The 22,924-nt window shown below is 42.8% G+C and overlaps 1 protein-coding gene across 1 annotated transcript; it reads left to right on the plus strand.

Annotated features, from left to right (window-relative positions):
• Positions 1 to 9,217: 9,217 nt before the first annotated feature.
• On the plus strand, positions 9,218 to 11,468 carry LOC115262216 (alpha-amylase A-like). Its single transcript, XM_029864566.2, has 3 exons — positions 9,218 to 9,458; positions 10,014 to 11,303; positions 11,365 to 11,468. Exons 1-3 carry the CDS (start codon positions 9,267 to 9,269, stop codon positions 11,374 to 11,376), a joined length of 1,494 nt encoding a protein of 497 aa, XP_029720426.1. The 5' UTR covers positions 9,218 to 9,266; the 3' UTR covers positions 11,377 to 11,468.
• The last annotated feature ends 11,456 nt before the right edge of the window (positions 11,469 to 22,924 follow it).

Here is a 22,924-nt window from a genome sequence, read left to right on the forward strand (position 1 = left end):
CGATTGTGGGTACTTGGCTGGCAGTACTAATCTTTTCTTCTATTTGGTAGTATAACATGCTATCTGAGAAAGAATTCGCCGCTGACAACTGCAGGTCAAGAAGGAGTCAGGGTATTGACTTTATATCTAATCATCAAAATAATCACCAATAAAACCTAGCAGTTACCTCTCACTCATTTCCCTCGTGAACTAGCAAAGTATGTGATGACCTAATAATGAACCGATTGAGAAGAATTTGTGGAATTTGAGATGCAAGGCTAACTTCTAGGAGCTACCAGCAGGAATGAACTCGAAGTGGTGAACGCGCTCAGCAGCAACACGATGCTGAATGTAACATTTTCGACTCTTTGTCGCTCCGTGAACTTTTTATAATGGAAATTGTAATATCTTCGTGACTACCTGCCACACGATTCATAAATGCAAAATGAATTACCAGAGAAAGCTCTCGGGTAATAACTGTAAAAGTGCTGGTAGAGTTCTAAGTTGAGAAGACATTGCCTTAGTTGGGATGTTACGTAAATAAGAGGAACTATAAGTTATGAGGAGTTGTAAAACTCGTAGTTTGATCGAGATTTACCCGTCAACTTTCAAGATGTTTCACAATTCAGATATTTCGATAAATATATTATCAGAAGTAAAGTTCCAATAAATAAAACTTGATTTCACGTAAACAATTAGAAGTCTATTGTAGTCAAAAAAATCTTCAATGTATTTGATGACTTACTGATATTTGTTTAGTATTGATACTAACTATTCTAAAAGAAGAGAAAAAGACCGGCAGATTACATTATGGCTTATTGCAGAAATGTCTATATCTATCTAAAAAATGTCTCTAATTTTTATCTTTCGTTTACACTTTTATATGATCTGTTTCAAACTTTTTTTATGCAGTAAGACCTAGAGTAAGGCCATACTGAGTGTCCAGAAAATCCATAAATTATAATGCATTTTTTAGCAATTTCTTCAAATGGTCAACATTGACCAATCGTATTCCAATTCCTCCTCTAAGCTGCGTTAGTTTGACGGCTCCCAAAGGTTTCGTTAATAGGTCTGCTTCCATTTTGTCCGTTGGGCAACAATGGATGGTAACAAGTTTATTCACCACAAGATCTGTTCCAGAAGGTTCGCTCGAACTCAAATCGTCAGAGGGCTCACCTGCGGGACGGTTGTGTAGTTTCCTGGTACCAGTTTTGGCTTCACCAAAGCCACTTTTCCTCAGAATTGATTAATAATTTACGAGTTACGCATTGAATTTTAGCAAATTCAATTTATTTTAAGTCTAAAATTTAACACAAACGCGTTTACAAATTAATTTATTATTCTAATACTCGACCATGCGCGTCCTACTCGAAAATGAATATTTTCACTTCTGCTCTTTTATTAAAATTTTAACCCGCTTGCTGCGATTGCGGCTCGCGTGGTTCGTTCGTTGCCACGGCATGGCAACCCGTTCACCACGTGGTCGCGACGGATGGGTTGACGTCGGGCGTCGGCAGTGCCCGAGTAAAAATGTAGGTGTTGCTTTTTATGGCAGTACTATACATATGTGTCTATATGTTTTGATTTTACACCGATAGCAAACACCCAATCAGGTTTTAGAAATGCTCCGGATTCTGCAGTACTTTCTCCTCCTTTTATTGTAGAAAGTTCGTCATCGTTGGGATTTTTTGATGTCTTGGCATCCGTCATCCGAAAGCGCGAGAGTTTTTTTCAATGTAGTTTGATTGATTACACTGCATACTATTCAGCTTCCATCCTGATATGTGTTCCAAGCAAGAAATCAAGATATTCTAACTCCATAATCTTGAACTCCTCCTTCAGTGCTGCCACCAAAGCACGGTACCGTGCACGGTACGCGAACTCCGTTTGGACAACCATGACAAGACAATATCATCGACGTAGATCAGGTTGGACTTCTTTATTTGCTCGACGTATTGGCAAGAATCAACTGTGGAGCTTCGAAATTCCATCTTCCTGAAAATTACATCAATCTTGTGGTTCCAAACTCTCTCGCTGCTTGTTTCAGTCCATAGAGGCTTTTTCGTAGTATGCACACGTCGTTGGGATTACTGTTCTTGAAGCCTGGAGGTTGCTTCATATAGATCTCCTGTAGCTCTTCGTATAGGTATGCTGTTTTAATGTCCACCGTTGCGAGTGTTAGAACAGTTGCTTCACGACCGGAGCAAATACTAGGTCATATTAATCCGTCCCGAACTTTTCAGAAAATCCTTGGGCCACTATAATCTGGCTTTGTATCTTGCCACTTGACCGGTCTCATCCTGCATTCGCTTGTTACCTCCTTCGATTGTGTGGGGTGGTTCCTCAGCACTCGACCGGTTGATGGTTGGTTGGGCAATTCTGCCTTCTTTTCTGGATAGAATTCCAGATCCAGCGGACTATGGGCACTATTCCTCTGTTTTAGAAAAACACTCACTCGCGGTACATTAAAAAACACTATATTTTAGTACAAATACGAACTACGTGAAGTACATTTATTACTCTTAAGCGCTAACATTTGTTTCTTAATAACTAGACACAAAAATACGATAAAATTGGCCGTGCGTAGGCCTTCACTTGCGATCGTTGGGAGTAGTCGATGTTAACTGGCAATGATGATATCGATAAGTCATTGCCAGACGGTTGATTGGGATCGTAGATAGAAGAGCCGAATCGGGGTATTGAGATAACTCTCATATCAGTGATCGGATTATCTCCTGCAACATATCCACCACTGCAGGATTGAACGCATCTCCTCTCCAGCTATCTCCCAAGCAGCGGGTTCATCATCCCGTATTTGTCTTGCGAACTGCTACCTACACGAATGGTTGTTTTTTTTTTCCTTCTAAACCATAGGGGGATAATCTGCTCAACAGACACCCTAACAGAAGGTTAGGGTAGTGTAGGTCTGACAGGCCGTCTTCTACAACAAAAGTAAAATCCAGGACTACTCTCTCCTCGTACCCACTAAACCATTCCTATGGTCGCCAAACCCTACGTCTCTCCGGAACCACCAAGAAGGTATTGCTTCAGAGAAGGGCTAGTGCACATCGCACCCACAAGTTTAGCTGCGTAGCCTGCAGCAACGAACATCGATGACTCGCTTTGGAGAGTCCATCACGGTAGCATGCTGGCGCTTAGCCAGTTTCCCGAGTGGTCCTCGCCACTCCCTTTATCCTCGGAAGGCGGGCAGAGTCAACCCCGCCCGCGCCCTACTGCTGAGCGGACATCAAGAACAGATGCCCACATGCAACCCGATCTGACCTGCCCGCAAAGGAAGGGTATCACTACCCTTCAGGCCCTATCAGATGCATCCGTAGGTTGCTGACGGCAGGGTCTCCACCTGCCCCGACCCTTGCCGGGGACCCCTTTCCAACCGCGGGCTTGGATCCAACCCAGTAGACCGACGCCACGACAGCACCACTACCGGGACTTCCTCTCCGTGGCCACTTAATCGCTGTAAGGGTTGATCTCGACCGTAGGGCATCGGTATGACCTACGAAGCCGACTCCGAACCCCTGGTCCACCTCTTGTACTGCATCTGGACTAGCCATTCTCCGAGTCCACGCGCCACCTCCTCTGTAGCTCCCAGACGATGATGTGGGTAATAGCCGTTGAAACGGCGTTCCAGCCAAACTCATCCCTACACATTCTCTGGACCAAGTTGTCCGGAGTTGTGTCCTCTCCGCATGTGGCAAGCATGCGGTCACGCATTGTGCGACAACGCTGGCACACGAACAAAACGTGTTCCGCCGTTTCCTCTAAACCATTGCACACTGGGCATTCGGGAGAATCCGCATGCCCGAAACGGTGTAGATACTGTCGGAAGCAACCATGACCTGTAAGGACCTGTGTCAGGTGGAATGTAACTTCCCCATGGCGCCTATTAATCCAACTATCTACCCTCGGTATCAACCTATGGGTCCACCTTCCTTTGGTGGAACTGTCCCACGCGCGCTGCCATTTGACCATAGAGGCCATCCTGGCAGTCCTGCGTATGCCTCTTGTGCCGCGCATTTCGAAGCACTCCATGTCCTCACTGATAAGAATGCTGATAGGCACCATACCAGTAATGACGCAGAGAGCGTCGTGTGACACGGTACGGTACGCGCTCGCAACCCTCAGGCACATAAGCCTGTAAGTACTTTCCAGCTTCCGTCGGTAGCATTTAGTACTTAGCGCGGTGCCCCACGCCGGGCCGCCATACCTAAGTATGGACGTAGCAACACTAGCCAGAAGCTTGCGCTTACTGGCGTACACCGCTCAGCTATTGGACATCATCCGGGACAGTGTCGCAATAGCTGTAGAGGCTCTTTTACAGGCATAATCGACGTGGCTACCGAAGGTAAGCTTATCGTCGATCATCACGCCCAAGTGCTTGACAGAGCGCTTTGACAGGATAGTGCACTCTCCTACACTGATCTCCGTCTGCTGCTCCGACTTCAGGTTGTTAACAACCGTCACCTCTGTCTTGTGGTGAGCCAGCTCCAGTTTCCTGGACCGCATACACGCCTCCACAACCTTGATCGAGTGGTTGGTAGTCAACTTTACCTCCTCGATCGTTTCACCGTAGACTTCGAGCGTAATGTCGTCGGCAAATCCGACAATCATCACTCCCACTGGAAACTCTAACCTCAACACCTCGTCGTACATGACATTCCATAACACCGGACCTAGGATGGAACCTTGCGGGACTCCTGAGGTTATGTGAAAGCACTTCCGACCACGAATGGTTGTTTACCACCGTTCTATCTGTCTGACCAGTGTGATGCCGGTCAGTTGTTGCATTGTTCAGCACAGGCTAAGGTTCGCAGTTAATTTGCAATCAACCAGGGACGTAGCTTTGGGGTGATGTTTCTACTTCACAACAACCCATTTGCATCCAATTGTCTTACGCCCTGGAGGTAGTTCGGTGATCTCCCAGGTCCTGTTTTCACCGTGAGACGCCATCTCTTCGTGCATCGCATTTCTCCATTTTGCGAGTTCTGCACCGGATACAGCTTATTTGAATGTTTCGGGCCGCTTACATCATATGAACGATGTCCAGGATCTCCTTCGAAGTCTTTACAGTTACCAATGGAAACGCCGGTCTTGCTATCTTTCCTTCAATACAACATTCACACGGCATCTGTATTCCGCAATTATTCACTTGCATCCCGGACACCAAGTGCTTCCGTTCGATCTCACCTAGGACATCTGGATCTCTGTGGCCGAGTTTGTGGTTCCACAAGTGTTGGCAATCCTTGTTATTGTGACGTTTATTCACCATCAAAGAACGAGAGTCCTTCACCGTGTACATGCCAGTACAGCCAGTACAGGCCACTAACTCGATCTGCCGTTTCGATTTCAGTTCCATTGAAGATCAAACTGCATATTTTGCCATCAAATACCGTACGAACACCTTTCTTTGCAAGCTTCGCCACTGATATCATGTTTCCTTCCAGCTCGGGGACGTAAACGTAGATTACTTCTGTTAACGTGATCTTGACTTCTTCGTCGTTGCTGTCGAGACATCGAATCACACAGTCACTAACACCGTCTGTACGAATTGCTTTTCCATCTACCGGACCATGAACACAAGCGTTTTGTTTTCTTCACCTTAACGTACTGCCTTTGTTTTTTTCCTTATTTGGCTTCTTCTTGAACCTTTCGTTGGTACTTTGCTCTGCCTAGTATACTCGACAATTCTTCTTCCACAGAAGTAGCCGGTTACTGATTTCTGCTGTTTACCTCTGCCTCCGATCTTCTTCAAAACCTCTTCGTTCAATTTTCCCTTCTGTTTGGGCTGCTTTTCTGCTTCGTCAACGAGCTTCTTCTTTATCATTTCAAGCGTGAGTTCTTCTTAATTGCGAGCTTCTAAGACCGTCGTCAATGGGTTGAACGATTCTGGCAGTCCGCGAATAATGATAAGGGCAATTTTCAAACATTCTTGCATCTCTTACAGAAATGGAGAAATCGATGGAAAAAGTAATGAAAGAATCCAGATGACATGCTCCAAGGAAAACCCAAATTATTCTCTTGAAGGAATCACGGGTGAAATCAAGTTTGGGTTTCCGGATGAAATCCATAGAAGTATCCCAGAGGGGAGTGATGAAAATATTCCTTGGAGTATCTCGTAAGAAATCTCTGAAGGAACTCGGGGAAGAATTAATGAAGGAATCCCAGAGCTCGAAACTTGGGAGCAATTCTTGAAGGAATTCAAGAAAGAATGCAGGATGGAATCCCAAGCGAAAACCCAGGAATAATTCAGAAAATTTACTAAAGCTTACTAAAAAAATGTTGGAATGCTCTCTGAATGAATCTCATAAGAAAAAACATGGAATTTACTTGAATAATTAAAAAAGAGATTTCTGAAACAATCCTAGAGGAATCCCTGAAAAAAAAAAACCAGGAGAAATCTATGTATATAATTATTATAATATGGAACGAACTCATTAATAAATATCCATCCCTGTGTCCCAGGAGTCTCAGAATCGACTCAGGACAAATGCGGCTCTTATAACTCTTAGGGCCGGTTTCTTCACCTCGGCTTAACTCGTAAGCCAGGCTTACCCATATAGTTAAACGACACAAAAAAGTTTTAATCTGTTGCATATTTTTTATTTCCGATTTATTAAGGTGGTCAAACTTAAAAATCGAAAGATAAAGAATAGTTTTTCCGAATGAGGAGCAACAATTGTTATTTTGTTGGGAAATTTAAAAGTCCTGGAGAGTCAAAGTTGAGCGATTTATATGAAAATTTCCCTTTTTTTGCGCTCCGTTCCGAAAGGGATATGTATCACCGGCGAAATATAAATAGTCCTTTGAAGTAATCGAAAGGAGAGGGTTAAAATACTCTCAAGAAGGGTTCCGAAGAAATACCGCGATGAATTTCTAGAGGAAACCCAGGAAGAAACAAAGACGGAATTACGAGAGAAATTTCTGAAGGAATCCCTGACAGGATCGAGGAGGAATCCCCAACGGAAGCATTAAAGAAACTCCGGGAAATCTCAATGCAGGAGTCTCAGAACTGAGCTCAAGAGAAACCCCTTAAGGACCAGGAAGAATACATAAAACAACTTCAGGAGGAATCTATAAAGAAAACCTGGGCAAAATCAATGAAGAAATCCCGGAAGGAATACCTAACAGCAGCTCAGGAGAAATATCAAAAGAAATCCCGGGAACCCAGAAAGAATCCTAGAGGAATCGCTGATGAAGAAAACTCGAAAGGAATCCTTGAATGAATCTTGAGGGCAGTTTTGATGGAATGCGCAAAATAAACATGAACGAAGAATTCCCTGCAGGAATCCATGAGGAATCAATGAAAGAATCCCGAAAAAAATTTGTAACGGAATTTCAGAAAGAATTCCTGCATGATTCCTTGACATAATCCTGCAGGAATCCATGAGGGAATTCCAGGAGAAATCCCTAACGAAAAACCGGGAAGGAACCATTAAGAAATTCTTGAAAGAATTCCGAAAGGATTCCCAAGAAAGACCCAAGCAAAATTTTCAAAGGAATCCCATGAGAAATCAACGAAGGGATTCGAAAAAAAAAACATCCAGATAGAATTCCCAAAAGTACCATTCAATGATTCTTAGCAAGATTACCTGAATGAATGCAGGAATTGTTCTCCGGGAGAATTTGCTTAAAGAACCCCAGAAAGAAATTCCTAAAGGCATCACCGCAGAAAAAATGAAGGACTCGGGAAGAATCCCTGATGGAATGCCGGAAAATATCTCTGAACAAATTCTGAGAATATCCCCCCTAAAGGAATCCCGGGAGGAATCAATGAAAGAATCCCAAGAGAAATTCCCAAAGCAAACCCGGGGCGGATCAATAGAGGAAGAATCTTAAAAATACTTCCAGAAATAATTCCTGAATGAAAAACCTAAGCAAAATCAATGAAAAAATCCCGAGAGGAAGATCTAAAGAAATCCTGCGAGGAATCCCCGGAAAATTCTTGACGGAAACCCAGATGACATTAACATAATCCAATGGGATTTCAAAATAAATCACTAAATCACAGCCAAGACATCAATGAAGGAATGCCGGGTGCAATCGCTGGCTAAATCCTTAGAAGAATATTTGAAGGGATCTCAGGAAGAATCCTGTGAGGATTACCGGGTAAAATTTCAGAGGGAATTCTATGAGAAATCTTGATACGAATCCCTATGGCAATCTAGGGAGGAATCACAAAATGAAACCCGATAGGAATTCTAGAAGAAATCCATAGAGAATTATCGAATTATCAGGAAGGTTGCTGAATATTTTTGAAGATAAATTAGTGTATTTAGGCAAAGATAACCGTAATATTACATCAGCTCCATCTAGTGGGATAATTTTGAACTGAAAATCTTTTTGACACATAATTCATATAGGTATACTTGAACTGGTTTGTTGAGGATCGTTAGAATTATCATTTGTCTAACAGGTAGATTTCAGGTTAGGGAATCGCCACTGCTTACTTCACATTTGAAATTAGATTCAGAAACCACGGCAATATGTAATCTTTGCGGCAATGTTTGCGCCACCTAGTGAGCCAATTCTGAAGTTAATTGTTCACCATGCAAGAAGTATAGATCTTCTGAACAACTTCTCCGAAGACAGTATGCTGAATTATTGTGTAGTTCTCAAGATATGGCGTTTAGGGGTATCTGTAGGACGCTGGGCCCAGTGGGCTGATGTGTGTTAAGAAAGAAAAATATTCTTTCACATTACGAAGGGGTTGGATCTGTCTTTTCGTTAACCAGATATAACGATAAAGGCGGCTTCGATAGAAAACGAGATGAACAATTTCGACGGTTTCTCTGGAGCCTTCCTCTGGAGCCACCATGGCGAACGAGTTCGCCTTCTTATTGCTCGGAATTGATCAATGCTAAGAGACCCAAACCAAGATGATTGTGTATAACCCGAATTCGGATAACTCTGGGTGGGTTGCATTCCATGGAGCGAACCAGTTGTTGAACGGTGTTTTTATTTTTAGACCCCCTGCAGTCAGTCCTTTCAGGTATGACATGTAATCTCAGTAATGGGTTTGGAGATACCTTTCACACGATTAGATACCACGTCTCGTAGATACGTATTATCAAATTTCACCAAAGATTGCCAATTTCGTCGTCCTATCTCGACAAATGTTCCGTTTATCAGCAATTGCAACCTGTTCGTTTCAATTGTTGTACAACAGCGTAATTTTCGGATAACGAAACGTCTATAAAAGCAGTAGGACTACTCAACGATGGCCGATTTGTCTGCCGTACATCACGTCGTCGATATCTTGAAATTCAGAAATGGGGCATTGTTTGCGGGCCACATTCCTGGCCTTGGCTATCCTGGTAGCGATTGCCAGCGTTCAAGGTCAACATGATCCTCATTTCTGGGGTGGCCACAGTGGTATCGTGCATCTGTTCGAGTGGAAATTCTCCGATATCGCTCTCGAGTGTGAGCGTTTCTTGGGGCCACGTGGCTTTGGAGGAATTCAGGTAAGAATTGACATTTGTTTACGGATGTACAGTTTCTTACCGATTTTGGCAACACCCGTTTTTGTCTACTCCCGATTTTGGCAACACCCGTTTTTGGCAACATTTCCTACCCGATTTTGGCAACACCCGTTTTTGGCAACAATTTCTTACCGATTTTGGCAACACCCGATTTTGGCAACAATTTTTTACCGATTTTGGCAACAAAAAATTTTGACCAAAAATTTTTACCGCAAAATCGTTTGTATTTGTAAATGTAGTGTTATTTTAGCCTTACTTTTCTTTAAAAAATCAAAATTCATTCAATTTTCCAAAATCGACAATTTTACCAATCATGCCGTAATTTATGAACGTCACCTACAGAGATCGTTTTATAGCTTGTGAATAGTCCATATTTATAATATAAGCCAAATTGACGCATAAAAGTTGAAAATAATCCACAAATTTTTTTACCGATTTTGGCAACACCCCAATTTGGCAACATAAAATTCACCTCGTGTTGCCAAAATCGGTAAGAAACTGTATTGTGTGTGATCTAATAAATCGAATTCTTTACAGTTATCGCCAGTGAATGAGAATGTGATCATTTGGTTGGGCAGCAATCGTCCATGGTGGGAACGATACCAACCGGTATCGAACAAGCTTGAGACCCGATCAGGCAATGAACAGGATTTCCTGGATATGTCTCGCCGTTGCAACGCTGTTGGAGTTCGATTGTACGTAGACATAATCATCAACCACATGGCTGCTCAACCGGGGGTTGGTATTGGAGGTTCCATCTCCAATCCGGGTGATCGTGATTTCCCAGCTGTTCCATTCACCGCACTGGACTTCAACCCTTCGTGTGAAATTACTGACTGGGGCAATGCTTGGCAAATAAGGAACTGCGAATTGGTTGGACTGCCAGATCTGGATCAAAGTCGAGAATGGGTTCGCGATAGATTTGTGGAGTTCTTGGACCATTTGATCGACCTTGGAGTCGCTGGTTTCCGAGTGGATGCAGCCAAGCACATGTATCCGCATGATATGGAGGCGATCTTCAACCGTTTGAAAAATCTCAACACTGCCTTCGGATTCGGAACAGGAACACGAGCGTTCATGATGCAAGAAGTCATCGATGGTGGTGCTCATGAACCCATTCGAAAGTATGAGTACACCCATCTCGGAACAGTAACCGAGTTCCAGTACTCGTACTATGTGGGACGTGCATTCTCTGGAGGTGACGCGCTGACATGGTTGAGAAACATTGGAGAAGAATGGGGACTTTTGCCATCGAGAGATGCTCTGGTTTTCGTGGATAATCACGATAACCAACGTGATCATGCATTGACGCATAAATCACCCAAGGCGTACAAGATGGCCACTGCCTTCGCTGCTGCCTATCCGTTCGGACAACTGCGTATTATGAGTTCCTTCTTCTTTGACGACAGAGACCAAGGACCACCACAGGACGGCAACGGTAATATCGTTTCTCCGTCGATCAATGCTGATCAATCCTGCGGAAACGGATGGGTTTGTGAACATCGTTGGCGCCAAATAACGAACATGATCAACTTCCGAAACGTTTGCTGGGGAACTCCTATGACAAATTGGTGGTCCAATGGAGACAACAAGATCGCCTTTGCTCGTGGTAATTGTGGTTTTGTGGCCTTCAACAATCAGCAAGGGCAAGACATGCTTGAAATTCTACAAACTGGTCTTCCGGCTGGAATTTACTGCGACGTCATTTCTGGCAACAAAGACGGACATTCTTGCACGGGGAAATCCGTTACTGTGCTTGCTGATGGTCGTGCCTCTATTCACATTCCTCACGACGGCGAAGATGGTGTTCTGGCTTTCCACATTGAGGTACATGCTTGTATTTGAAGTTGTATTTAAATTATTCTCATAAATTTGTTTTTCTTTTCAGTCTCGCATCTAGACTACCAACTCAACATAAGACCACATGATGTATTAAAATGTGGACACAAATGTCACGAAGAACAATAGTTTTAAAGCGGGTTTATTATAGAATCTGTTTATAGTCAATTCCATGGGAACATCAGTGATAAATAAACTTTGAGCTAACTTTCCCGACATTTGTACTCAGCGGTCAGCAGCCTTTTGCACATTTGCCTGATAAGGATTTCATACTGAATTGTATTGTATTTTTTTTTATATTGAGAACGATATCCACTTTGTTAACCCTCTGTATTAGAGCAAGTAACCAGAAACATTGGCATATCTACCCAAAGTGTCTTGCTATTTTTTCTAATTGTTCGAACAGACGACATTGTGTTCAAAAAAGTATAAAAAATACTCATTCACTGTAGGATCAATGTTTCGGACTTCGATAGAGAATCGCCCCAGAGTTTAATGTTTCGAATTCTAAAAGCTATGGAAAGATTTTATTATTTTGACAATCCCAATTCAACGTTAGATCTACATACCAACTGGTACTTTTAGTTCCAATCGAGCCCAAAATTACTAAACAAGAGGTTCACTCATTACAATTTTCATCTCTCAACTCTGTCATGACGATTTCGTCTGTCAATCATTGTTGATTGGTGACGTCCGTGACCGATGCCTATTCTATTCCCACGGAGTTCATTGGGCTTTGAGTACCGATTCGTTATCGATACCTAAACTGATCTCCCGGCCCGTAATGCACTTTCGGTTTCGCTGATGCTTCTGCTTTAACCTCGCCTTTTACCTGGAGCATGATCAGCTTTGATACAGGGTGACGGAAGACTCCTCCTGCAGTCTGTACTATCGCCTGACAAATACGGTTGGTTATGTCATCTCAAGTTCAAACTCCGTCAGCAGATTCCGAAACCATATAGCTTCGCAGGCAGCTTCACTGAGGGACACATATTCAGTTTCTGTGAAAGATAGGGCGATAGAGTTCTGCTTCTTCGTAGACCATGACACCGTCGAAACGTAAACTTGAAAGATATATCCAGAAATAAATCGCCGGCCATCTTCACTGCTTCCCCAATCATCATCAGCGTATCCTGTCAGGGTAAAGGGATCATTCTCCCTTCGGTAATGTTATCCAAATGAGTTCCTTTGACGTATCTAAGGATTCTCTTCAAATGGTCCCAGTGAATACCCAAAGGTTTCGCTTGAAAACGACTGAAGAAATTGACGGCGGCACAAATATCTGGTCTTGACGAAATTGCCAGGTATGTCAGGCAAACCAGAAGTTCCTTGAGATTCTGTTACTTCTTCTATTTCGTTTGTTTCCAATTTCAGGTTTGCTTCAAGTGGAGTTGAAACAGGATTACACAAAGCCATTCCAAATCTCTTCACCATATTCTTCACATATTTCGGTTGGCTGATTTATATTTGTCCATCACCCATATCTCGTTCAATCTTTAGTCCAAGGAAACGCTTCACTTCACCCATATCTGTCACTTCCAGTGAAGAGAATTGTCAGACAAAAGAGACACAAAACAAGCAACAAAGAAGAGGCGGCGATTACTCTTTATCTCAACTGGTAACAGATAATGAAATGACATGATCTCGAAATTTTTTGTTGCAGACAAAACGGAAGCTGAATTTGTTGCGTACTTTTCAACTCGTGAATAATCAATTATTATTAACCCAAAATCGAATCTTTTTGATGATACATCTTCAGCATCGTTGCAGTGTTTACCGAATCGAAGTTGACGTTCGAAAATCACGATGCAAGGCTTAAAAATCTCTAAACTCGTGGTGCACGATCTTTGTCCTATTTTGTTCAAGTTGGGACAAACATATGTCGCATTGGCTAGAATGTCGCAACAAATTCAGGTTGCGACATTGTCATTATTGTTGCGCGATGGTTGAATTTTGATTCACTGGTCACTTCAAAACGGTAGAACATATTTTCCTTGATTTGCTGAATGAGTTCGAGATTGCTTGATACTAGTAGAATATCATCCACATATAGTAACAGGTAGGCAGGGCTTGGCTGAATGAATCCGTGAACATGAACATACAATTATCGTTCCCAAAAACGTTCGTGAGTATACATGCCTCACGAGGAATAAATTTTACGGCACCCCGTGAATATTGATTCCTAACTGAACAGAGCAGCAGTGAACGAACCAAACGACGAACGAAAGAGACAACACAAAGAAGTTGAAGATTGCTTGTCCCATGCCACAATGCTGCTGAGCTGCACCTATTTATTGGAAACGACGGCGTCGAATATTCTGGTGTGTGTTTGTTTATCACCGAGAAGCAACACATGCGTTCTCGCTCTTACATGTGGCTTGGATATATCTGTCTCTGTTGCTGATAGTGTGTACGTTTGGTTCGTTCATTTCGCAACAAGCAAAGGAGAGAGGAACTGGCATTCCTCGCTTCGGCCAGCCCCGACGAGTGATAAACATTCATCGCCGCGGTTGGTCGTGAATATACTTCAGCATGAGGCATTCGCACCCACCGGTGGACTTGAGTGTTGTTTAGTTGCTTCTGCCGTTCTTCGTGAGGCAAGCGATGTGCGATGGTGTGCAGTCCAGGAGGACGAACGAAAAATGTGATTCAAAGCAGCGTGAAAACTAGCAATTCGTTCATTTTTGAATGAATCTTCCAAGCTCTGCAGGTAGGTTATATCATCTCACATCTTCTTTAAATACTAGCAGTTATCATAGTTTGAACGGTGCAATCCTAGCTTCATCACAATCGAATTGAAGGGTTCATTCCAGCTTCCCGGTGCTTGCTTTAACCGTTATAAAGATTCCTTCAAGCAGCATACATCTTGCCCCGTCCTACCCTACACTTAGTGATTGTGCTAGTGAATGGTTCCCCAGTTGCTTGCCGATGCTTTCAATTTCTACCCGAAGTTCTCTGCTGACGCCTTGAAAATTGGTGCCAGTTATCGGAATAAACTTCAATCGGCGATCTTCGGCGAGCGATGAAACGGCGAACGGTCATTTTACATGATTCTATCGATAAGGTGTGGGCAACTTCCAGGTGGACTGCTCTGGTCGTCAGGTACGTGCATAGAGCGATCCAACGCTGCAACCTGTACAATACTATTTTCCGCCCTTCGCAACTCTGCCTTAGTGTTTTTCCTGGCCTTTGATCCGACTACGGCAATTTGATATAAAACGGTGTGCGTAGGCAATCGCCCTCAGTTCCTATTTGGAAAAGCTTTCGCAACGAATGCATCCTCAGTGGAGCCACCAATCCCTTCTTGGAGAACCGAACCTGGTAGAAGCTCTTCGTCCGTAAGGAATGCTGCAAATGACGATTTCTTCTGCCACTCCGCTTCCGGAAGATATTGGAAACTCGGCCCTCAAAACCAGCGGGATTCGACGTCAGTGGATGGACCTTCCTCACACTTGGTGGCCTCATCGGCTACGTTATGTTGCGTAGAGGGATTCATCTCCATTATGTACCTCCCGTTTTGCTCAAGATCTCTCCAACTCGTAATGCCACTAAGGCTCAAACAGTATGGAACCATAGGAAACCAAATTCTTAAAGGAAGTTCAAAAATAGGGAACGTGAATCTCTACATGAATTCTACCAGTAAGCGGATACTTCTTGCTATCCAGGATTTCCGGGTAAACTGATACTATTGATCAAGGCGACGATGGATCGAGTGATGTGCGTAGTTCGAGTAGTACACTCTCGAGCAGAGTTTCCCATTGCTCATGTGCACATAAATGTGACAGCGAGCCTCCCGCCGAATTATCTCCTAGCTCTTTAACCCTAAAAGGGATACCTGGGGTACATTGGACCCCAGGCGCCTTTCAGAGCTCGTTTTTGATGGAACACACTCAGCGAGTTGACGAAACTGAGGCCATGAAGGTATCCCTTTTAGGGTTAAAATCGCAGTGTGCTGCGCTGCTAGGAGTCTCACGAAAATCTGGTGGGTGCGAGCTAGGCACATAGCTTCCGGGCTGTTGGTATCTAAGGTGAAAAACAACTTCTTGGTAACGAAGAACCTCAACAACTTTTTTCCGTACACAACACAAGTGTCTAGTTGGTCTATGCGATACGACTAGGGACTCTCAATACAAAGGTTTAGGTATCAATTCTCGTTTGTTTAGGAAGTTTTTGTCATGAAATTTTCCACTTTAATCAGCGCATGAGACGAAGCTCATGAGACACATCTTGACAAAAATGAGCAAGCTCATTTGAGTTGCAATATGAACATTCATTTCATTCATTTATTTAGTATTACATCAAATTCAAGATAAAACTGAATCAACAATATTTCACGGTTCGTGGCTGTCGCTCTCCATCCTCGGTCGCGCCCGATGCTCGCCAAGTCACGCTCCACCTGGTCCACCCATCGTGCTCCCTGCGCTCCACGCCTTCTTGTGCCAACCGGATCAGTTGCAAACACCAGCTTTGTAGGGTTGTTGTCCGGCATTCCTGCAACATGCTCTGTCCACCGTATCCTTCCGGCTTTGGCCACCTTCTGGATATGAACATTATGCAACTCAAATGAGTTGCATTATGAAAAAATCATCACATAAAATTTTGTATTGAACTCGTTGCAAAACTCGATTTTTTCAGCACTCTTCATATTTATCCAACTCAGCAAGCCTCGTTGGATAAATATACGACTGTGCTGAAAAAATAATCTTTTTTCAACTCGTCGCATAAATAACTATTTCGAAGTCCGGAAAAATTTAAAAAAATATATTTTTGGAAGGGAATTACATAAGCTATTTTCTGTAAAATTTTCAAGATGTTGTTTTTCTCCGTTTCTGAGTTCCCTTCCAAAAATATTTTTTTTAGAATTTTTCCGGGCTTCGAAAATAGTTTTTCCGGCTTTTCCAACCGATTTTCCTCAACAGTGGAAAATTTTGTGGAAAACAATTTTCGTTTTGTATTTTTTTTTTGGATTGCTTAGAAAATTTGCTAACGATTTCACAAAAAAACATTGTGTCTACGATGCTTCGTTCTTAAGTTATGATTTTCCAAAAAAGCGGCTCATGTAGCCCTTCTGGAAAATTTACACAAAATTGGTCAGGAACGGAGAAAAACGACATCCTGAAAATTTCACAGAATATAGCTTATGTAATTCCCTTCCACAAATATATTTTTTTAGAATTTTTCCGGAGTACGAAAATAGTTTTTCCGACATTTCCAACCGATTTTCCTCAACAGAAAATTTTGTGGAAAGCTATTATCATTTTGTATTTTTTTTCAATTGCTGAGAAAATTTGCTTATGATTTCATAAAAAAACATTGTGTCTACGATGCTTCGTTCTTGAGTTATGATTTTTCAAAGTAGGTGGTGTCTGTGGAAAATGTTGGTTTTCCATTGGAGTTTGCCGGAAAATTAGGCGACCCTGATTTTTTTCAATTTTGTTTTTCTCCATATATATATAAACCCTTTCTGTGAAAAAAAAAAACAGTGAATTCTGAGAACCTTGGTACCAATTTGTACGGTAATAAAAAATGCCCTTGTGTTTTGTGCATTTGCCCCAAACGTAGGGTTCAATACGGAAAATAAAATGAACATTTGTAGGGCTTCAAAGTATATTTTCTGTTACATGGGCGCCCATCGTGGAGCACGATGCATTTGTAGTGTTCTGCATAACTTTATTTGTAACATTGGCGCCCGACGTGGGGCGTTGTGCATTTATAAGCTTTCATGTAATTATTTGTTACAAAATAGTGTAATAAATAACTTGCCATCATTTATCAAGTAGTGTGTTTCTAATTAATTAGTGCACAATACTCTGAAACAGCTGCTGAAAGAATTCCTGAAGAAACCCCTGGGAAAATTTCTGATGGAAGTCCTGGAAGAATCCCTGAAGGAATTTCGATGGGAACTCCCGAAGAAACTTCTAGAAATATCTCTGCAGCTACTAACACATAGTTAATTGTATGGGCAATTAGAATGTCGGTACTATTTCTAGTAGGGATTCCGAAAAGAGCTCGGAAACAATTACGAGGAAAAGTCAGAAAAACTAAGGCACATCCCAAGTCCAACACTGGATGGAATCTTCTGAGAATAGTCCCGAAAGAAACTTCGACATAGATCTCTAGTGAACCTTTAGGAAATATCCCAGCCTAAACTTCTGTAGAAATTTAGGAAAAAAACTGTAGAAGAAAGCTTAAGAAAATTTCTTGAAAAAAAAACAGAAATCCTGGGATGAACTGCATAAGATTCTTAAAAACACCTTGAGAAATCCTTGGAAAAATAGAAATTTTAGGAAATTCTGTAGCATCTCTAGAAAAAAATCCGGAAAATCTCCTTAGCAAATCCCAAAAGAAACACCGGAAAGAATCGCGGAAAATATTCAGAAGGAATCTTAAGAGAAACTCCGCTAAAACATCTGAGATATATCCTTAGAGAAACTCCTGTGAAGATCTCGAAAATGTCTTTAGACATAATGCAGCAGGAGCTCCGGGATAATCCCACCAGGGATTAAAATCTCTGGAAGAACTTCTGAAAAGAAATTTTGTAGAATTTCCGTGAAAAGCTCCAGTAGCAATCGGTCGGAATTTTGGAATCCTGAAAGTTTCACAAGGAAGAATCCCGGAAAGATTTGTTCAAATCTTGGAAAAATGCTGGGATGCCTGGAATGAGAAGAGGTAGGCCCAGATATAGTTTGTGAGATTTCATGTAAACTTACGATAGTCTTCTCACAATCTTCAAATTCGCGGTCTATCCTGAGCAAACCCTTATGAGGATTTATCGTCCTTTTAGATAAATATAAAATTAGCAAATGGGTATTCCAATAAGTTGAGGTTACCTATCGAACTCTGGCAATTCAGACTGCTACAGTTCACTTGCAGGAATATGTATGGCGTAATTTACAAGTTCTGAGGAAAAATACACTAAATTGGTTTCACAATTGTGGTATTACATACGAAACTTAATTTCAAGAATTTCCCTTCACCCAATAACAAATTATATAATCATTTGCAGCCTCTCAAAACATTAGATCAATCGTCATTTCACCACGTTTCACGTATGCTACCTACACCTTCTGTCGTTATGCGTTGACAGCTAGTTTCTTTGTATCGGCGAGTTCACTACCTGTTCGAGAACCAGTGATGCAGGAACAATAGTGTTGGCAAGACACAAGAGAAGTTCCAGAAAATAACCCCGATGAAATATCTGGAAAAAAAAAATCTGTGTAGCAGGGTTTCGCAATGAATTTTAACATCCAGATTTATGATCATCAATATGGATTTTGTAGAATCTTATCGGAATTGCTGCTTTGCCAGAAATATTGGCTAGATCTTTAAAGCCCTGCTCTTGTTCATCTAGCACGGTTATACAGATTTCTACTTGGTTTGAGGACAGACTTGTTAGAATCCCAAAATGGCCGCCACAATGGCCGACTTTGGCACCTACTCACGATTTCGAGGGCACAAATCTCTTCGTAAACCAAACCAGTGCATATGAGCTTTTTATTTTTAACTAATTACAAGTGAGCAAGAACAGAATAATGAAATACATTGTTGTTTGAAGCTTGCTTCTTGAGATTTGTGCGTTTGAAGTTTCGATGCAATGTTGAAGCGGGATTTCAAGACGTTTGTCCTTAACTTGCCTTTCAAATAATCATCCGGAGGAATTTTATAGTAAAAGCCCATGTTGAAAAAACCTAAACACCACCTATTCAATGACTTTTTATTCATACCCACACCAAATCAATTCTTTTGAATCTCAGGTATAAGAAGGTTAACTCCAGAGGCACGTTTTTCCAGGTTTTCAAGGTAGTAGACACCCTGGTACTGTACTGTATTTGTACAGATTCTGTGGATCACTTTTCAATTTACTGACTGTTAGGACTGATCGCTACGGTGCTGCTTCTCTTCTGAAGTAGCTGCTACTGTTAGTCTTTTTATCAGTCCATAAGGAGTCCATTGTTGTCGCCAAGAAAGTACATAATTGAATTGTACATATGACAATTTGTATGGGCTTCAGAAAAAGTTGTTGGTGGCGTTTGAATTGAACCAATTACACAAGTTTACAAAATAAAACGAAAGTCGTGAACTTCTGTCAACGACCAAATTTTTTGAAGCACAACTTAGTGCTGATTTCGAAACCGTGTTTCGAAACACGGTTGAAACACGGTGTTTCAAAAAATTTTAAGTAGAACAGTTTTTGAGTTTTAGCTTGATATCGAGTTTTGCAACTTTTCAAAATATGTAATTTACTAAAATTCAAATATATTGCGTTTTGTTCAACCAATTTTAAATCTTTTTCCATAAATTAAAAGCTGAATACAATACCATTCGATCATCTGAATACAGGTTTTGCGTCAGATTGATGAAATTCAAGATACTGGCGAGTTTTAGGGTCCATCTTCTTAAATTTTAGCAAAATTCCCAAAATTTTTTGAAGAAATGTATTTTTTTCAATAAGAAAAAAACAACTTAAAAATTCTTTCCCGACGTTTATTTGACATATCATATGTAGGCGAGTTACAGTAAAAATTTCAGCTCATTCGGAGCATTGATTACGGAGAATGAGATGTTTGAAGTGAGCGACTTTGCTTAAAAATAGAACAAAATTTGATTTCAAATCATCAACCTTGTATGGAAAGTCGAAAAAAAATCCGCTCTACTCTTTCGCGTTTTCGAACTCAGGGCATGATTCTACACCCAAACTGGTCATCAGCTTACCGAGTTCATAAATGCTGTAAACTAGTGTAATAGATGTGTCCAGTTCAGTGTCCCAGAACAAAAATAGTTATTTCATACACAAGAAGCACAAAAAGCAAAATGTGGCATTATTCAATCAAACGAAAAACGACAGACAGTTTTACCCTTGAAAAAGACCAAATCAACAAGGCCGATACAAAGCAACCTGAATAAACCTACATGTGGAAGAATCTCTGAAGGAACTTCTGAACAAATAGGTTATTGAATTCGTAGAGCAATTTCAGCCACCCAGTACAAAACACGTAAGCCGTCCCCTAACACGGACATCAAACGGCTGACGGTCTTGTGAAATTTCCCGAATCTCCATTTATTTTTCGTATCTAAGTGCCCAAACGTGGAGCTCAAGTGCTCGTCTTCGTACAGGGCAGTTTAGTGTGTGTTTGGAGGCAACGTCGAAATGCCGCTTTTTCATTTGGTTCGGCCGCGAGCGCGTCGTCGTCGTCGTCTATTTCACAGTGCTCGTCTTCGTACAGGGCAGTTTAGTGTGTTTTTGGAGGCAACGTCGAAATGCCGCTTTTTCATTTGGCTTGGCCGCGAGCGCGTCGTCGTCGTCGTCTATTTCACAGTGCTCGTCTTCGTACAGGGCAGTTTAGTGTGTGTTTGGAGGCAACGTCGAAATGCCGCTTTTTCATTTGGTTCGGCCGCGAGCGCGTCGTCGTCGTCGTCTATTTCACAGTGCTCGTCTTCGTACAGGGCAGTTTAGTGTGTTTTTGGAGGCAACGTCGAAATGCCGCTTTTTCATTTGGTTCGGCCGCGAGCGCGTCGTCGTCGTCGTCTATTTCACAGTGCTCGTCTTCGTACAGGGCAGTTTAGTGTGTTTTTGGAGGCAACGTCGAAATGCCGCTTTTTCATTTGGTTCGGCCGCGAGCGCGTCGTCGTCGTCGTCTATTTCACAGTGCTCGTCTTCGTACAGGGCAGTTTAGTGTGTTTTTGGAGGCAACGTCGAAATGCCGCTTTTTCATTTGGTTCGGCCGCGAGCGCGTCGTCGTCGTCGTCTATTTCACAGTGCTCGTCTTCGTACAGGGCAGTTTAGTGTGTTTTTGGAGGCAACGTCGAAATGCCGCTTTTTCATTTGGCTTGGCCGCGAGCGCGTCGTCGTCGTCGTCTATTTCACAGTGCTCGTCTTCGTACAGGGCAGTTTAGTGTGTGTTTGGAGGCAACGTCGAAATGCCGCTTTTTCATTTGGTTCGGCCGCGAGCGCGTCGTCGTCGTCGTCTATTTCACAGTGCTCGTCTTCGTACAGGGCAGTTTAGTGTGTTTTTGGAGGCAACGTCGAAATGCCGCTTTTTCATTTGGCTTGGCCGCGAGCGCGTCGTCGTCGTCGTCTATTTCACAGTGCTCGTCTTCGTACAGGGCAGTTTAGTGTGTGTTTGGAGGCAACGTCGAAATGCCGCTTTTTCATTTGGTTCGGCCGCGAGCGCGTCGTCGTCGTCGTCTATTTCACAGTGCTCGTCTTCGTACAGGGCAGTTTAGTGTGTTTTTGGAGGCAACGTCGAAATGCCGCTTTTTCATTTGGTTCGGCCGCGAGCGCGTCGTCGTCGTCGTCTATTTCACAGTGCTCGTCTTCGTACAGGGCAGTTTAGTGTGTTTTTGGAGGCAACGTCGAAATGCCGCTTTTTCATTTGGTTCGGCCGCGAGCGCGTCGTCGTCGTCGTCTATTTCACAGTGCTCGTCTTCGTACAGGGCAGTTTAGTGTGTTTTTGGAGGCAACGTCGAAATGCCGCTTTTTCATTTGGTTCGGCCGCGAGCGCGTCGTCGTCGTCGTCTATTTCACAGTGCTCGTCTTCGTACAGGGCAGTTTAGTGTGTTTTTGGAGGCAACGTCGAAATGCCGCTTTTTCATTTGGCTTGGCCGCGAGCGCGTCGTCGTCGTCGTCTATTTCACAGTGCTCGTCTTCGTACAGGGCAGTTTAGTGTGTGTTTGGAGGCAACGTCGAAATGCCGCTTTTTCATTTGGTTCGGCCGCGAGCGCGTCGTCGTCGTCGTCTATTTCACAGTGCTCGTCTTCGTACAGGGCAGTTTAGTGTGTTTTTGGAGGCAACGTCGAAATGCCGCTTTTTCATTTGGTTCGGCCGCGAGCGCGTCGTCGTCGTCGTCTATTTCACAGTGCTCGTCTTCGTACAGGGCAGTTTAGTGTGTTTTTGGAGGCAACGTCGAAATGCCGCTTTTTCATTTGGTTCGGCCGCGAGCGCGTCGTCGTCGTCGTCTATTTCACAGTGCTCGTCTTCGTACAGGGCAGTTTAGTGTGTGTTTGGAGGCAACGTCGAAATGCCGCTTTTTCATTTGGTTCGGCCGCGAGCGCGTCGTCGTCGTCGTCTATTTCACAGTGCTCGTCTTCGTACAGGGCAGTTTAGTGTGTTTTTGGAGGCAACGTCGAAATGCCGCTTTTTCATTTGGTTCGGCCGCGAGCGCGTCGTCGTCGTCGTCTATTTCACAGTGCTCGTCTTCGTACAGGGCAGTTTAGTGTGTGTTTGGAGGCAACGTCGAAATGCCGCTTTTTCATTTGGTTCGGCCGCGAGCGCGTCGTCGTCGTCGTCCATTTCACAGTGCTCGTCTTCGTACAGGGCAGTTTAGTGTGTTTTTGGAGGCAACGTCGAAATGCCGCTTTTTCATTTGGTTCGGCCGCGAGCGCGTCGTCGTCGTCGCCCAGTACGGAGGGTTAGCCTAACATTAGCCTAATGTGAGACTAACTGGCCAGCATGTTAGGCTAACTTTTTGTCTCACTTTTGCCTAATGTTAGTCTAAAATTAGACAGATATGACATACTTTTGTTAGACATGTTGCAAATTCGAAACATGTTTGTTAGTCTAACATTAGACTAACGTTAGACATGTTTTAGTATGGGCTGTTAGACAAATG

Source organism: Aedes albopictus, chromosome 3 (genome assembly GCF_035046485.1).
Source record: "Aedes albopictus strain Foshan chromosome 3, AalbF5, whole genome shotgun sequence".
Lineage (NCBI taxonomy): Eukaryota > Metazoa > Arthropoda > Insecta > Diptera > Culicidae > Aedes > Aedes albopictus.